A 17,977-nucleotide genomic window follows, 5' to 3' on the forward strand; every position below is an offset into this window, starting at 1 on the left:
TTTAATATTAAAGCCGTTGGATAAAAGCTGGTATACTAGCCCATAAAATTAATTATAGAGCATATTGTGCTCGGGTAAAAGAGTAAATGTTTGGTTCCTGAAGATAGCAGAAACATGCTCAAAGACCATCAACTTCCCTGTTCTCTGACTTGCCAACTCATCCATGTATAAGAATTGTAGAAACAAAGGGCACAGAACTGGTTTCCATCTCCAAACTTGCCTAGTTAATAAAGAAACCCAAAGAAAGAAAATACCTCCTTCCTTAGCTAGACATTAACAACAGAGAGTTAGAAGAGTCAGTGGGGCTTGCTGGAAAAGAAAAGGGAATGGTCAAAATGTAGTTTTATTTGTCTAAGGAGATGATTGGTTATTGCTGGCCCTTTCTTCTGAAGGTAAATGGACTGCACTGACAAATCTTCCAGATCACTTATTTACTTAAGTATACATTCTATCTACAATGTTAATAGTAACAATAGGCACTTTTTAAGTAATGCACATGTATTATCTAATTTACTCTTCCTAACAATCATATGAGGTAGCTATTATCCCCACTTTATAGATGGGGAAACTGAGGCAAAAATAGGTTAATTAAATTGCCTGAGTCACTATTAGGTGACCAAGCTAAGATTCAAAGGAGTAGGGCTTCCCAGTCCATGTTCTTAATCACTCCATGATATTGCCTCTCCTATCTGAAGACAGTTGCAGAGTTTCTCATTCCTGGTAAACTCTACTATCTCATTTAATCCTAATTCACTAATCCTAATCCTCACTTCACTATGGTAAAGCTCTCAGAAATTTTAAAGTAGCTTTCAGAGCATCTTAAATGTTCACTGCTTCTCTTAAAAGGCAGCCACAATTGTCTAAAAGCCATTAGCTCAAATAGCGTCAGCTGGTTTAGCTGATCTATTTGTAGAGTCCTTTTGTAGGGCTGAGAGAAGGTATGGGAGTTAGGATCCAAAGCCTTTTCATTAACAAAGCACTCATTTTACATTCCACGTTTCAAGAATCCTGCCGTATAAAGCATGAGTTCTTAATGTGGGGTCCTAGACCCCTAGAATGGATGAGTTTTAGGATATCTAAGAAGTGCCCAAAATAGCAGGCAAAGAGAATTGTATATGTGCCTATGTTCTTATTCCCGGGGAGAGGAATCTATACCTTTATAATAATTTCAACATGGGTCTAAACTGTGTATTCCAAAAACAAAATATTTGAGGTTTAACCTAGGTCACTGCTACCTTTCAATGGTGTGAATACAACTTCTGTGGTATTCGATATTGATACCTCATATTTTCCTGCATTATTTGAGAAAGGGAAGTCATGAAGTCGCAATAATACCGCTGTGGCCACTTTGCTGACCGGTGGGCAGAGGTTGCTTCTCTCATCACAGTCTCCCTTCTGGTATCAAAAAAGCTTCGACTTGGACAGGAAGGGGGCAGCTATCTAAGGACTGCGTGGCTCCCAGCAGAGAGTCCCTGCCAGGCCAGCGCATCCTGTTCTGAATTCTTACCCTTATTTAGACCTCGTCCCCACCCCCGTTTGGGAACAGCCGGACGAGTCGCTCGTTAAAGGAAGTGACTACCGGCAGCTCCTGACCCGGAATCGGATCCTGGCCCCGCCCCCCCTCCGCCAGGCTTCTGTCTGCAACAGGCGTGGGTCACGCTCTCGCTCGCTCTCTTTCTGCCGCCATCTTGGTTCCGCGTTCCCCGTACAGTAAGTGCCGTCTTCGCCGCTAGTTTCTATCCGCAGCCATCCGCCTTTCTTGCGGGCTAAGCCGCCCCAGGGACTGAGAGCTAAGGAGAGTTGGAGGCTTTATGGGGCCACCGGCTTCCTACTTGGCTCTGGGAAGTGTGGCCTTGGGGCCTCCGGACAAAATGGGGTCTGCGGTTGATGTCCTGGCAAAAGCAAGGCAGAAGGGCCGTGGGCCGGGCGCGGGGTCCAGGGCTGGGGAGATGGGAGCTGTTGAGGTGTTAGGGGCGGAAGCGGAGTGCGTCTGCTGTTGCGAATGGCTTCACGAGAACCCAGAGGAGGTTAAGGGGTCACAGCCTTGGAACCCCCCCACACACCGTTCTTATTGTGAGAAGCGAGTGTTGGGACTTGTCATCCTCTTTGCCCCCCTGGTTCCCGAAACTCGGCACACGGGGTTCCTGCAGGCCCCAGCCCAGGCAGCGTGGATGTAGCGGGGGAGGTGGTTCACGGTAGCGTCTGAACTCTCCCACGGTCGGGAGCCATACCGGGATCCTCTCCCTTGGGCTGAGAACGTTGCGGTGAGTGCTGCCCTTGTGGGATTTGGAGTGTGGGGCAAAACCGACCCCTGGGCACTAGGGAGACCGCTTTGCGGAGTGAAGAGGAGCGGTGGAAGAAGGGGATTCGCTTGATCAGAGATCTGAGGGTCACGTCATGTTCCTCATCTGTTCCCAGCTGCTTTGGGGAGGGTTGTCCCCAGTCACCTCTATGATGTTTTTTCTTAACAGTCTTCCGCAGAGTTTTTAAGAATACTTTACTCTGGGTTGGGCAGCAGAACGGATCTCAGTCAATTCAGGCCTCCTTTTTATTCCCTTCCCTCAGAAATGCCCGGTGAAGCCACAGAAACCGTCCCTGCTACAGAGCAGGAGTTGCCACAGCCCCAGGCTGAGACAGGTAGGTTCCCCTAGCCCCCTGGCCCTTAATTAGATTGTGAGGTTGATCCTAAGACCATTTGATGGATAAAGTGACAATGGGAATACACTTCCGTCTTTCAGAGTTAACTCTCATTAAAGAAAATCAGGCTGTAGCTTCACCAGGGAGGAGAGTCCATAATATTAACTGCTGTCCTGGAGGGACTTCATTAGGGAGTGGAATAAAAACAGTATGTTTAAAATGAAAAGCTCTCTGGCCTGCTTTGTAGGTTATGGCAACTGCCTCAAAGGGAGCCCTGCTGTGGAACCCTCACCTCACATAGGAATACTGAGCGGGGAAGGGGCTCAGTGATTCTTAGCTATTGGAACTGGATGACACACTGGCAGGCCAGGGAGACCTGAGCTTTTGTGAAGTTGCAGCCAGCAAGTTGCATCAAGGTTTTAGATGGCAGAGCTTGGCGTTGTGCCAACATCACATGTCAGAATGAGATGTGTGCTGGTGGTAAATGTGTCCTGCTGGGCCCCAGGGCCTTCCTAGGTTGGTTAACTTGTTTTATGTAGTGGCACTGAGATGTATCTAGTGTTCTGGAATAGTGCCTGCATCAACAGCTTGTCTGGAACCCGGGATTGAAATAAAGCCTTCCTTTGACTGCTCTTCAGCTTTGAAATTAATGGATGTAGAACGTAGAGGAAAGCCAAGTTTTGAATTCTGGTTAAAAGACACCTCTATAAAACTTGATAGGGGGTAATGAAAAAAATTTTTGAATGATAATCTTGCTGAGTCAGTTGTACAGAACCAAATGAAGGAAATCTTCAGGCTGTAACCTCCGTCCTCACTTTTTTTTTTCTTATGGTAAATTTATTAATTTTTTAAAACTCGACTTGTCACTTAATGGTAATATCTGTCTCCTTCTGGAATTAAAATAGAGTTGTTTATAGTTGAAAGCATTAAGGTTGTCCTTCCCCACCTGTCTGATTTTAACAGCTGAAGGGATTAATACAGCTGCTAGAAGAGAAAAGGGGAGGGGGCCTCTGAGCTGGGGAATGAGCTATATGAAATCCTTGAACTACAAGAGACTTAAAGGAAGGGAAAAAATAAGATCGGTCTCTAAAGATCGTGTAATTTCAGTGCTAAACAAAACCTTAGAAATTCTCATTGAACAACTTGATTTTACAAATGTGGACACTGAAATTCAGATGAATTTAAAATAATCTGGTTTCAGGCTTCAAAATTAACGCCAGTTGCTTCTGAAACAGTCCTTACACAGTGCTGTTAAACTTATTCCTGAATAGTTGGACATTGCGCAGTAGGTTTAATAATAATATTAAGGGCATACCAGTGATAAACACTTGGAATTTTTTCTATAACTATAATTAAATAATTACTAGAATGAATGAGAAAAGTAGCTCAGGGAACTGGTTTGGGGCCTTATTACATCTTGAGGTCCAGTCAGAGGAAAACATTCTAAGTTTCAAATTCTGATTAATATGCTTGAGAGCATTTGCTCTGTAATCATAAGACTGACCTACCAACTCTCCAGGAAAAACTGGTTGAGCCACCTGTTTTGTCTACAGTAGGATACTCTAAGAACTTCAGAATTACTGGTTGAGTAAATTGTGAATTTGGGTGCCGTGGTTTTTTGTTTTTGTGTTTTGCTTTTTATAATACTCCTTTCTAGGTGTTGAGCATTTGTTGGTCTAATCCTGTGTTATCCCTTGAAGAGCAGGCATGGATTTTTCCATCATTCAGAAAAGCTTTTGCTTAGCTTTTCTCCAGTGCCAGATATTGGTCTATTTTGGCAGAATGACATACTTGTCCAGGTTGAGGGGTGGGGATCCAATGTATTGTCTCCACTCCAATTCCCTACTTCCAAAATAGAACCACAGTCTGGTTTTACAAGTTGGGTTACAGTTTCATAATACAGTCCCTACCCCTGTGACTAAGCTCTCTCCCTGGCAGTCTAATTCATCTTAGGTTGTTGTCTGAAGAACTAACATTACCTAGGAAGGTCTGTAGAGATTATGGAGTCCAACCCATTTATGGTTGGTTTTTTGTTTGTTTTGGGTGAGTAGGTAAACTTGAGGCATAGGGAGGCTAAGGACTTAGTATTTAATATTTAGTATTAAATTCTGAAGAGTTTCAACTTTAGGAAGAATTGAACTGTGCCAGACATCCCTTCCTAAAACTTTGTTCTAAGAGTTGGATTTTTCCTGGCCATAGTGGAAGCCTGAGTATATAAAGACCTGTTTTTTCTTATCCAGCTCTGATTGCCCATTGTTATCACCACTCACTACCTTCCTTGTTCCAGTTTTCAGTATCTGTTACAGTCAGTTTATGATCCTTGGGTGGACAGGATAGAACAGCTGTTTTTCTAGTGATTCTATGGCCTGTGAGAAAGACTTGGGGTTCATTTGAGGAGGGAAGGGGAAGGCACAACTGGGAAAGGGTGGAAAGCATGCTATTCCCAACCCACTCCTGGGCCTGTGCTCCCCATTTAGAGACTAATAGGCTGCTCTTAGACTAAAACTTTTAGGGTTATCTCAGCCCTAAAATAGTTTGCTTATTTTGATAGAACTTGGGAAATGTGGGAGATGAGGAGAAGGATGTATTCTTACTTGACCACTGAAGTATGTTTGGGGAAGGTTGCTGTTGCCTGTCACCTTTGTCTAATCCTGTGTGGTGACTTTCATTCTCAGATTAAAAATTCCAGTGTTTCCTGTGAGGCATGTTGTACCAAGTTGGGCTGCATAACTCACGTTTGTTTTTTTCCTTCCTTTTCCTTTTTTATCCCCTTTTGCTTTTCTCCTCCAGCTGTGCTTCCTGTGTCTTCAGCTTTGAGTGTCACTGCTGCCTCAGGGCAGCCTGACCCTACCCTTCCCCCTTCTTGCTCCCTGGCCCCCCAACAATGCCCTCTGGCAACCCCTAACCAGCTTTCCTCATTCCTTTCTCCCTCTACTATTGCCTCAACTCCTTTTAAAGCTCCTTTTCCCCAGTCATCCTCTGGGATAGCCCTGCCTTTGGGATCTGCCCCTTCCCCCCCTGACACCCCAGTTTTCCTGCCAAACATAATAGGGCCTCCCATCTCCCCAGCTGCCTTAGCTCTGGCCTCTCCCATGATAACTCCAACTCTGAAAGGTGCCCATTCCTGTTCAGCTCCCTTGGCTCTGGTGGCCTTGGCTCCCCACTCAGTTCAGAAGAGTTATCCACCTAACCCTCTTAGTTCACCTCCTTCAGTTGCTGTGGCGGAGTCAGGGTCAGTGACATCTCCGCCAGCTCCCACTGCATCCTCAGAACCAAAGACCTCTCCTATTCAAGCTCCCTCTGAAGTAGTCCTTAATCCAAAGGGTACTCCTATCCCTCCAGGTATAGTCAGTGCTGTTCCTTCGCATCTTATAACTCCCTTGGCCTCTGTTCAATCTGGAGTAGCCTCATGTCCTCAAACACCACCTGCCACTCCCCTAGCCATCACTTCCTCTCAGGCCAAAGGCATCCCTGTTTCCTCAGCTCTGACTTCTCCACAGAACCCTGTAAGCCTCAGCCTAAAGGGACCACTTAGTCCACCTGCTGCCTTATCTCTTCCAACCGAGACTATTCCTATGACTCCCAACGTCCCCCCAGCTTTCCTCCCTTCTCTGGGCTCTCATCTTGCACCTTTACATCAGAGTTCTGTTGGTTCTCCTGTCCAACTTTTAAGTCAAACAGGCCCTAATGTTCTGTCAGATCCTACAGTGGATACCATTTCTGGAGATGATTCTTCCATAGGGGCCTCTTACCCTTCTCAGAAGTCTATAATTCATCCCCTTCCTTCCAGAAATGAGGTGGTTCCTGCTGCTGTGGGTGCTTTTCCAGTGGAGGCTCCCACTCCCCCTCTGGCTCTGTCTGTTGACAAAGCCCCCTCTACCATCACTAGCATAGCCTCCTACAGCCCCTCTGGCTCCTCAAATGTAGCTACCTCTTCTCCATTATCTTCTGCAGCCTCTCTCATTCTCAAAGGGTCTCCTAATGCCACTCATCATCAGCCTTTGGTGGCCCAGATTCCTGCTGCTTCTCCAGGGAGTGCAGGCTTGAAAGAAGCTCCTGTTTCCTCTGTTGGAACCACCCCGCTTATGAGTAATCCCTGTACAATTTCTGCAACACCTACTACCTTTGAGGTAGCTACTTGTGTCTCTCCTCCACTTTCATCAGGTTTTATAAGTAGTACAGACTCAGCTTCCCTTACTATGGCTCCCAAAGAGCTTCCTGCTCCTCAAGTAACAACCACTCTGGGGATACCAGTCTCTCCTTTGCCAGGCCCTGAGGACCCCAGAAGTCTCCCTGCTTCAGTACTGGTAAAGTTCCCAACACAAAAAGATCTCCAAACTGTACCTGCTTCTCCTGTAGGAGCCCCTGTTTCACCAGCCCAGGCAGCACTCCCTACCAAGAAAGACCCTACTATACTACCAGTGGCCCTGGCAGCCCCTAAAAATACCCCTTCTCCCCAAAGTACATCACCTTCTCTGGAGATATCTCTTTCTCCTGAAGCCACTTTGGCAAAGAAAAGCCTTGTAGAACCTCTCCCCGTAGTTAAGCCAGCCAGTACTACTCCTTCTCCTCTGGGTGTTAACTCCCCAACCTCTATAATCAAGACAGATCCTTATGCAAGCCCAGACCCCACTAGTCTGCTTCTCAAAAGTTCTCTCACTACCCCGACCATAGCTACATTTCCTTTGGAAAGTGCTTCCACCGCTGGGGTGGCTCCTACAACTGCCAAAGGTACCTCCACTCCTGCAACTACAGACAGCCCTTTTCTAGAAGGAGCTGTCTCTTTAGCTCCTAAAAGCCACCCAGCCGAGAAGAGTACTTCCCCTCTTACTGCTTTACCTTTGGTTCCTCCAGCCTCTGACAATTGCCTTGTGGCTCCAGCTATGACTTTATCCCTCCAGAATGATTCTGTTTCTCCAGCTACCATGTCACTGGCGCCTGAAATTCCCAAGTCTGAGCCTTGTCCCTCTCTTCCCCCGGCTGGTACTCCTCCTCAAGGTGCAGAGAAAGTTCATGGTATCTCTCATACCTCAGCATTGGCACCTGTGGCTTCCTCTCCTGAAGGGTGCCCAACTGAGGACTCTGGTGCTTCTGTTACTGCATCTTCCAAAGGAACTTCCTTAGCTGACTCCCCACCTCTTTTAGGGACTAGTGTGTCTCCTCAGACTAAAAGACCTCCAACCAAGAAAGGTTCAGCTACTTCTACTACTCCCTTAACTCTTGCTCCTTCTGTTTCTAAAAGTGTACCTACTATCCCTGATACTCCTGCTGAAAATTTCTCATCCTCTGTTTCTCCAACTGAAGATTCCTTTCTTCCAGAGGCGAGTCTTTGTTTTCAAGTACCTAAAGAATCACTAGCCAAGAAGCATTCCCCTACTCCTCCTTCCCCCAAAGCGAGGCCAGCAACCCCCTCCCTTACAGAGACCTCCGCTCCCCTAGCTCCTCCCTCCCCCAAAGGAGCCCCAGCAACTCCATCCTCCAAAGAGTCTCCAGCTGCCCCACCTCCCAGAGGGGCCCCCACTGCCCCAGCTGTGGCTCCTCCCTCCCCTAAAGAGTCCCCAGCAACTCCAACTCCCAAAAGAGCCCCAGCCACCCCATCACCCAAAGGACCCTCCACTTGCCCAGCTGTGCCTCCTCCCTCGCCCCAAGGGGGCCCAGCTACCCCACCTCCCAGAGAGGCCCCTACTCCCTCAGCTGTGATTCCTTTCTCCCCGAAAGGGGCCTCAGCAATTCCATCTCTCAGAGAGACCCCTACTCCCCCAACTATGACTACTTCCTCCCGCAAAGAGTCCCCAGCTACCCCACCCCCAAAAGAGGCCTCCACTTCCTCGGCTGCAACTCCTTCCTCTCCCAGAGGAGCCCCAGCAACCCCATCCCCCAGAGACTCCCCAGCTACTCCACCTCACAAAGGGGCCCCAGCAACTCCAGCCCCCAAAGAGCCCTCAGCTACCCCACCTCCCAAAGGGGCCCCAGCAACTCCAGCCCCCAAGGGGGCATCAGCTACCCCACCTCCCAAAGGGAACCCAGCAACTCCCACCCCTAAAGAGCCCTCAGCTACCCCACCTCCCAAAGGGGCCCCAGCAACTCCAGCCCCCAAGGGGGCATCAGCTACCCCACCTCCCAAAGGGAACCCAGCAACTCCAGCCCCCAAAGGGGCATCAGCTACCCCACCTCCCAAAGGGGCCCCAGCAACTCCAGCCCCCAAAGGGGCATCAGCTACCCCACCTCCCAAAGGGGCCCCAGCAGCTCCAGCCCCCAAAGAGCCCTCAGCTACCCCACCTCCCAAAGGGACCCCAGCAATTCCAGCCCCCAAAGAGCCCTCAGCTACCCCACCTCCCAAAGGGGCCCCAGCAACTCCAGTCCCCAAAGAGCCCTCAGCTACCCTACCTCCCCAAGGGGCCCCAGCAACTCCATCCCACAAAGAGCCCTCAGCTACCCCACCTCCCAAAGGGACCCCAGCAGCTCCAGCCCCCAAAGAGCCCTCAGCTACCCCACCTCCCAAAGGGGCCCCAGCAACTCCAGCTCCCAAAAGAGCCCCAGAAACTCCATCTTCCAAAGGGGCCCCTACTCCCTCAGCTGTAGTTCCTCCCTCCCCCAAAGAGTCCCCAGTCCCCAAAGGAACCTCAGCAATTTCATCCTCCAAAAGAGCCCCAGCTACCCCTTCCTCCAAAGAGACTCCCACTTCCCCAGTTTCAGTCACATGTCCCTTGGAGTCCATTGCCCCTCAGGCATCTAAAGGGTCCTCGATAAAGAAAGGCCTCACAACTCTCCAAGCAGCTGTTGCCCCAGCTCCAGAAAGTATACCAGTCATCCCAGCTCCCACTCAGAAAGGTCCACTGGCCAAGAAAAGTTCTGCTACTTTACCTCCTGTGTGCCTAGATCCCTCAGCTAAGAATGGTACTAGAGGACCCCTCCCTACAGTGGCTCCAGCCCCTCTACTGACGGTCTCCTCTCAGAAAGGCTCTTCTCCAAAAACTCCAAAAGCCCTCCCTATTTCTCCTGTAAAGGACAAAGAGTCTCTCCATTCCCCAAAGGGCTCCTTGGCTCCTCCTGAGTCTGAGACATCTATCCCTGTAGCAGCAGCTGCCTCTGAGAAGGTCCTTCCTAAAGCTGGATCAGCATCTGTCTCTCTAGCACCCACCCCATCAGTCCCTCTGCCTCTTGCTCCCTCCCCAGTTCCCCCTCTGCTTCCTAAACAGCCATTTCTGCCCTCCTCACCTGGGCTGGTGCTGGAATCACCCTGTAAGCCCTCAGCCCCTGCTGATGAGGATGAGCTGCCGCCTCTGATTCCCCCGGAACCAATCTCGGGGGGAATGCCTTTCCAGTCGGTCCTCGTCAACATGCCCACCCCCAAACCTGCTGGGATCCCTGCCCCAACCCCCTCTGCCAAGCAGCCTGTTCTGAAGAACAACAAGGGTATTTGCCTTGGTTTGCCGTGTGCATGGTGTGTTGCCCACACCCCTCCTGGGGGCTACCCACCAATACTAACCCTAGGATGTGCCGCTTCCTCCAGTATATCTGCTTGTGTTTGAACATAGAACACAGAATGATCATTTTAAATGCAAAAGCTTTGGGAATGTGAAACAGAATCTTGGTTTTCATCACCTCAGATAGTCCATTGTGTATCATCTTGTGTAATGTGGTCCAGACTAACCCTGGGTCTGCCATCTTTTTTACCTAACTTATCTGACATTGAAAACCAAGACCTAGTAGACCTTTAGTTTGCTCTAATCTCTACCACATCACTAACCTTGTCCCTGGGCCTGGGATTTGCTAAAATACTGGGAAATCTGGAACTATTTGAATATCTTTCACTTCTTAGACTTAGTAATGACCAGCACCCAGGGACTCCCTTTTCTTAAAAGACCTATTTTTCCTAGCCTGAGAATGGTGCAGGTATACGCTTTTTTCCCTCAGTAGTCTTTACTGATGCTTGGCCTTCCAATTGAGGGAAACTTAAAATATGTGAATTATGTTTGGAAGAAATGGGAGAGGCCACACGACAGTATCCAGTAGAAGTGACTGTTAGAACTGTAGGTTGGCATCATTGAGAATCTTCAAGCCATGTTGATTAGATCAAAGTGCTGGGGTAAGTGGTTTGAAAATAAGGCTAAATGTGTGTACACAACTGCTTCTGGCCTCCCCCAACCCAGTTTAAAGGATGCGGGATAAGACCCTCCCTGGTCTGCCTCTACAATGTGATCTTATTGTTTTTTCTCTTAAGTGTATCTGGAGACACCTTGTCTACCAGAACTTTTCTGGGGTGGTTGGGCTGTTGGATAGAATTTGGAGTTACATAGGTCATTGATGTTTGCCTGTGCCAAGAAGTGAAGACCTTGAGGGAAAGGAAGTGGTTATAGTATATAAACTGCTTGGCTGTATCTAGTCATTACCTTTAATTTCCGGGGCTAGTTCTTTAATGGATGTGTACACACTAGTTTGTGACTAAATTGGGGGCTGTCAAGCTGGCTTCACACAAATCAGTTGCTTTACATTAACTTTGTGAGGTCTAGCATAAGTCAGTGAGTGACCTCTAGTCCAGGCAGGCCATGGTGAGGTGCCTCCTGTTTATAATCTCTACTATAAAATAGTAAAAGTTATTTGTCATCTTAGGGTCTGGAACAGAATCTGACAGTGATGAATCAGTACCAGAGCTCGAGGAACAGGATTCCACACAGGCAACCACACAACAGGCCCAGGTGAGTATTGTCTTATTCATTGGGAGAAGTACTGGAGTCAAGGAAACATGGTAGAACCAGAGTTGGTAGAGAAGCTGACTTATGTGTTTGGAGCTATGAACCTTCGTAAAGGGAAAACCACATGTGGATTGCGGTATCCAGGTCTTAGGTTCCAGTTTACTCATAGCTGTTTTATCTTCTTAGCTGGCAGCAGCAGCTGAAATTGATGAAGAGCCAGTCAGTAAAGCAAAACAGAGCCGGAGTGAAAAGAAGGCACGGAAGGTAAAATTTTAAGTTAGAAACAAGGATTAAAGTTTCTGATGAAGCAACTTTAGAGAAGGAGGACTGTAGTGGGGCTCTTGGTAATGGTAGAATCATGTTTAGTTAAAGTAACAGAAGTTACTATGGCAGAAAACCCAGGAGTCCTGGAAACCAGTTCTGTGTTCTTTTCGTGTGTGTGAGGAAGATTGGCCCTAAGCCAGCATCCATTGCCAATTTTCCTGTATTTTTTGTATGTGGGACACCGCCACAGCATGGCTTGACAAGTGGTATGTACGTCCATGCCCAAGATCCAAACCCTCGAACCCCAGGCCACCAAAGCAGACCGCGCAAACTTAACCGCTATGCCACCAGGCCAGCCCCAATTCTGTATTCTTATATAAAATTTTCTTAGCCCGGGAAAAGGCTTTGCTTTGGATATAGTATTGTTATGTGCCTTACTTCCTAAAGCTGCTTCTACTAAAGTTGAAAACCTGATGTTCTTTTCTGTTCCTTAGGCTATGTCCAAACTGGGTCTTCGACAGGTTACAGGGGTTACTAGAGTCACTATCCGGAAATCTAAGAATATCCTCTTTGTCATCACAAAACCAGATGTCTACAAGAGTCCAGCTTCAGATACCTACATAGTTTTTGGGGAAGCCAAGGTAAGGAAAGTTGCTCTACCAGGCTTTCTCAACCTCAGCACTATTGACATTTTGGGTTAGGTAATTCTTTATTGTGGAAGGGCTGTCCTGTGCATTGTAAATGTTTAGCAGCATCACATCCAGTTGTGATAACCAAAAAAATCTCCAGACATTTGACAGATATCCCCTGGGGGACAAAATCACCCCCCAGTTGAGAACCACTGCTTTAGGCTTAAGCTACTTGTCTTTCTACAGTGTTACATAATCTGAGTGAGGACAGACTATTTAAAGATATGTAGTAGGTTAACCTGAAGTGGGTTTAGAGTGTAAGTTTGGAAAAGATATGATTTCTTTCATTTACTGCATACTGATCTACTCACATGAATCTCTGTATTTTCTGCCCTGTAGATCGAAGATTTATCTCAGCAAGCACAGCTAGCAGCTGCTGAGAAATTCAAAGTTCAAGGTGAGGCTGTCTCAAACATTCAAGAAAACACACAGACTCCAACTGTACAAGAGGAGAGTGAAGAGGAAGAGGTATACAAGGAAATCTTTTATGTTTTTAATCCCCTCCAGATAGTATTATGTTTGTATTGATGGGTGGATTTTGTATTGTTTTAGGCTCTTGAACCCCATTGAGTTAAGTACTTTTTGAGTTATATTAAGAACTAGATTCAAGAAACTCCTGGCTCCAAAGAACTGCTGAAGTTGTTCTTGCCTGTAGTTGATTAAGTGTTTTTCCTCTCTCTGTTAGGTTGATGAAACAGGTGTGGAAGTTAAGGACATAGAATTGGTCATGTCACAAGCAAATGTGTCGAGAGCAAAGGCAGTCCGAGCCCTGAAGAACAACAGTAATGATATTGTAAATGCTATTATGGTAAGTGTCCAGGCCTTTATTCCTTGACTCCCTCTGCCTTGACCAATTAGGGATGACTTTCTTTTCTGTGTTTACTATCAGCCAATTAGGAAGCCTCATTCTAAAGCCTATTCTGAGTTGCATCAGGTTTTAGTGACCTGAATGCTCTCAGTTTTGTCTGTGACTACCTCTGATGATCTCTTTCTCTTACAGGAATTAACAATGTAACCATCTGAAAACGAGGACTTTTTTTGGTGTTTCAAGAGTATCTGCAGCTTGGTTTGAAATTTGTACTGTTTCTATCATTAATAAAGTTATGGCTTCTTGTTGGATGAACTCATTGGGTGCTTGGTCTCTTCCCCCAAAAAAACATGAAGGCTGTAGAAGTGAGAACACATTTATTAATTACTCTTAAGACCTCAGCTTCAGTTGAAAAGGTTTAGTGCCACAGAGTCCCCACTTAAAATCTCTGCCTTTTCACCTCTTGTCAGAAGGTATTGTACTAGGCTGTTAGGACCTTCTTGTCTTCAGAGAATATAACTTAATTGTAAAGTTTCTTGTTTCCAGTTTCTTTCCCAGATGTTAACCGCTAGCAAATCCTGATTCTTCTTTATTTAATAATAGCCCCTTCTCTGACCTACAATCTTTCTGAATATATCTGGCCCCTGTGAGAAGCAGTTCACATTGGTTACATCTTGACATGTAAGAGCTTGGTTGGTACAGGGTTGGAGAGGGTGCCTAATGGATGTGGGTGAAAGGACTGTACTTTGTAGAAAATGGAAAGGTATCTCATGAAGGAGAGGATTTTGACTATTGTATACAGTGCAAACGCTCTGCACTTTCATATACACTAGACAGACATATTTTAATCTACAAAGTAAATTATGTTAGGGTAGCTGTAATTATGCTAGTGGAAACCAGAACTGTACCAGGCAAACTGATAACATGATTAGCCAGTTTATGATATTGAGACCTCTATTAGACATCCTAAGAAGAATAAAATTTCTGAGTTTGGGTTGTTAGAAAATGTTTTGGGGGAAAGCAGAGGACTAAAATTTAGAAATAGGAAGGCTACAAGTAAACGTAAAGCGCAGGGCCTTTTCGTTGCGGTAGACTATTCTGGAGAAGCGCAAGTTGACATCTGGCTGAGAATAATGATGTACTTCCATTTAACTGGGGTAGAACAGGTCAGATCATTTGATGAGCAAAAGTCTCAGGAGGCTAAAGAAAGGCCCCTTGGCTGCCAAATCTGAGTCAGGCCAGTAATTCTCTTTTCAGAAAGGAATTTAGTGATGTTGACTCCTAATTTCTTCCCCCTTCTCAACAGTTAACAAACTGCCAATTCTTGGTTACTTTTTAGAGAAGTATCTTGTTCATGGCTGTTCCTATCACCAGTGCTGTAGTGTTGTTTCTTCCCACCTCAAGGACCTTGCTATTGCTACCTCTTCTTTTCTTCTACCATTCATTAATGCCTTTCCCTCAACTGTTTTTTTTTCCACCACACTTGACATACTTACTTTCTGTCACAGAATGATTACATATTTGTTTCTCAAATTAGGGAGTGTATAGTTTGAAAAAACCTTTTGAAGAGGAATTACTCCTGGTTCTCAAAACTGATTAAATGCCTGTGTTCAAATACTCAATAGACCATTTAACAATATATCTTAAGGAACCTGTGATTTCATCTGTAAAAATAGACCTAATACTCCAAAGCACATACAGGATTGTTAGAAGCATTTGCTAAGACTGAAATTGGCACAGGTTATTTACTAAATGATGGTTGTGATTTCTGAAGAAGAAAAACCTTCTAGTGGGTCAATTTAGCTAGCTATACTCTTGAATATGCAGATAAAAGGCTATGTGTAGCTATCAGCCAGCTGTTTTGTTTTTAAGAAATTAAACAGATACAGTTGGGGACCCCTGTATACCCTTCTTCAGTCTTATTTCCCTCCCTCAAAGGTACCACCATCATGAACTGGTATTTTATAATTGCTGTACATGAGTCGATGCTCCTAATACATATTTACGTACCCAAAGAAGGTAGTGTTCTGAAAGTTCTAAAACTTGAAATAAAATTATGTTGTACATTACATATCTTCATACAAAATGATTTCCACTTCAACTTTGTTTCCAAGATTTATCTATGGTAAAGATGTAGTTCTATTCATTCCCTTTCCAGTCCACTGTAGTCTGGCTTTCACCTCTACCTCTCCATCAAATGGCTCTCATCAAGGCCACCTAGTTGGTAATTCTAATGGACACTCTTAATGCATGGCTGCATTTGTCTTTCCGTCTTCAGATTAGTTTCCTTAACATCATTCCCTTGGTTTCTCTTAAATCTGGTTCATCTTTAGTTTCAAGATACCCAAAATTAATTCCATTACCTACTCTATGTCAAAATTTTCCCAGATGTATTTCTTGCTAACACAGCTATCCATTTAGTCCTATAAAAAAGAAACTTGATCTTTACAACTAATGGTTTTGGGGAAACTGGATTTCCACATGCAAAAGAATGAAATTGGACCCTTATACCGCCTACAAAAATGAACTACAAATGGATCAAAAGACTTAAAGGTAAGACTTAAAACCATAAAACTTAAAAGAAAACAGGAAGAAAGCTTAGTATCATTGGATTTGGCAATTATTTCTCTTATATGACACCAAAAGAAGAAAGAAATAGGTAAATTGGATTTCAAAAAAATTTTAAATTTTCCTGCATCAAAGGACACAAATCAGTGGAGGAAAAAGGCAACTCGTGGATTAGGAGAAAATATTTGCGAATGACATCTGATAATGGGCTAATATCCAGAATAGGTAAAGAAACACAACCAAGAAAACAAGCAGATTAAAAAATGGGCAAAGGACTTGAATAGACCTTTCTCCAAACAAGTTATACAAATGGCAAATAAGCACATGAAAAGATGCTCAACATTACTAATCATTAGGGAAATGCAAGTCAAAACTATGATGAGATAGGACACACTTCAGATGGCTACTATCAAAAAAATAAGTGTTGGTGAGAATGTGAAGAAATTAGAACCCCTATGCACTGTTGATGAGAATGTAAAATGGTGCAGCTGCTATGGAAAACGGTATGGCAGTTCTCAAAAAACCAAAAATAGGCCAGCCCCGTGGCTTGGTGGTTAAGTGCGCACGCTCCGCTGCTGGTGGCCGGGGTTCGGATCCCAGGCGCACACTGACGCGCCGCTTCTCCGGCCACGCTGGGGCTGGAGGGATGTGCAACTGTGGCATGCAGCTATCTGCTGGGGCTTGGGGGGAAGAAAAGGAGGAGGATTGGCAATGGATGTTAGCTCAGAGCCGGTCTTCTCAGCAAAAAGACGCGGATTAACATGGATGTCAGCTCAGGGCTGATCTTTCTCACACAAAAAAAAATATGTATATATATATTAAAAATAGAATTACCTTGTGATCTAGCAATTCCACTTCTAGGTATATACTCCAAATGAAATCAGGGCCTCAGAGACATTTATATACCCAGGCAACATTATTCACAATAGCCAAAATGTGGAAGCAACCTAAGCGTCCCTCACAGATGAATGAATAAACAAAATGCGGTATATACATACAATGGAGTATTATTCAGCCTTAAAAGGAAAGAAATTCTGGCACATGCTACAACATGAATGAACTTTGAGGACATTAAGCCAGTCACAAAAAGACAAATATTGTATGATTCCACTTATATGGAATCATCCACTTATATGGAGGTACCTAGATTAGTCAAATTCATAAAGACAGAAAATAGAACTGTGGTTGCTGGGGGAGAAGAGGAGGGAGAATTATTGTTGGGGTTTTTTTGTTTTTCTTGTTTGTTTTTTTAGTGAGGAAGATTAGCCCTGAGCTAACATCCATTGCCAATCCTCCTCCTTTTGCTGAGGAAGGTTGGCCCTGGGCTAACATCTGTGCCCATCTTCCTGCACTTTATATGGGACCCTGACCACTTGATAAGCGGTCAGTAGTTCCGCGCCTGGGATCTGAACCTGTGAACCCCGGGCCACTGAAGTGGAGCACGTGAACTTAAGCTACACCACCGGGCCAGCCCCTTTGAGCTAATTTTTGTACGCAGTATAAGGTAGAGGTCCAAATTCATTCTTTTGCATTGTGGATATCCAGTTGTGCTAGCATTATTCGTTGAAAAGACTGTTCTTTCCCCCATTGAATTGTCTTGACACCCTTGTCAAAGATCAATTGACCATAAATGAAAGGGTTTATTTCTGGACTCTCAATTCTATTCCATTGATCTAAATATCTATCCTTATGCCCGTACCACACTGTCTTGGTTACTGTAACTTTGTAGTAAGTTTTAAAACCTGGAAGGATGAGTCTTTCTTTCTTTTTCTTTCTTTCTTTCTTTCTTTCTTTTCTTTTCTTTTCTTTTCTTTTCTTTTCTTTTCTTTTCTTTTCTTTTCTTTTCTTTCGATTGGCACTGAGCTAACATCTGCTGCCAATCTTCCTCTTTTTGCTGAGGAATACTGGCTCTGAGCTAACATCTGTGCCCATCTTCCTCTATTTAGTATGTGGGATGCCACCACAGCATGGCTTGATGAGCAGTGCATCTGTCTGTGCTCTCGATTCGAACCTGTGAACCCTGGGGCTGCCGTAGTGGAGAATACAAACTTAACCACTATGCCACCAGGCCAGCCCCTGAGTCTTTCAAACTTGTTCTTCTTTTTCAAGATTATTTTTTGTCTATGCTGGGTGCTTTGCATTTTCATATGAATTTTAGGATCAGCTCAGCAATTTCTGCAAGAGAGCCAGCTGAGGTTTTGATAGCTATTGCATTGAATCTATAGATCAATTTTGGGAGTATTGCCATCTTAACAATATTAAGTCATTGGCTCTATAAATGTAAAATGCCTTTTATTTATTTTTTCTTGCCTGAT

The 17,977-nt window shown here is 45.1% G+C and overlaps 2 protein-coding genes across 3 annotated transcripts; both read left to right on the top strand.

Annotated features, from left to right (window-relative positions):
- The first annotated feature begins 1,606 nt into the window (after nucleotides 1-1,606).
- On the top strand, nucleotides 1,607-13,413 carry NACA (nascent polypeptide associated complex subunit alpha). 2 transcript variants are annotated; one of them, XM_058557881.1, is made up of 8 exons: nucleotides 1,608-1,710; nucleotides 2,566-2,637; nucleotides 11,251-11,336; nucleotides 11,520-11,597; nucleotides 12,092-12,238; nucleotides 12,626-12,754; nucleotides 12,972-13,094; nucleotides 13,287-13,413. In XM_058557881.1, the coding sequence occupies exons 2-8, from the start codon at nucleotides 2,568-2,570 to the stop codon at nucleotides 13,299-13,301; spliced, it is 648 nt and encodes a 215-aa protein (XP_058413864.1). In that variant the 5' UTR covers nucleotides 1,608-1,710; nucleotides 2,566-2,567; the 3' UTR covers nucleotides 13,302-13,413. The 2 variants fall into 2 exon arrangements, with proteins under 2 accessions (XP_058413863.1, XP_058413864.1); XM_058557880.1 differs by lacking the exon at nucleotides 13,287-13,413 and having other exon boundaries at nucleotides 1,607-1,710; nucleotides 12,972-13,136.
- On the top strand, nucleotides 2,644-10,169 carry LOC131415800 (nascent polypeptide-associated complex subunit alpha, muscle-specific form-like). The gene has a single exon (XM_058557613.1). It carries the CDS (start codon nucleotides 5,199-5,201, stop codon nucleotides 10,167-10,169), a length of 4,971 nt encoding a protein of 1,656 aa, XP_058413596.1. The 5' UTR covers nucleotides 2,644-5,198.
- Nucleotides 13,414-17,977: the final 4,564 nt, after the last annotated feature.

Source organism: Diceros bicornis, chromosome 17 (genome assembly GCF_020826845.1).
Source record: "Diceros bicornis minor isolate mBicDic1 chromosome 17, mDicBic1.mat.cur, whole genome shotgun sequence".
Classification (NCBI taxonomy): domain Eukaryota; kingdom Metazoa; phylum Chordata; class Mammalia; order Perissodactyla; family Rhinocerotidae; genus Diceros; species Diceros bicornis.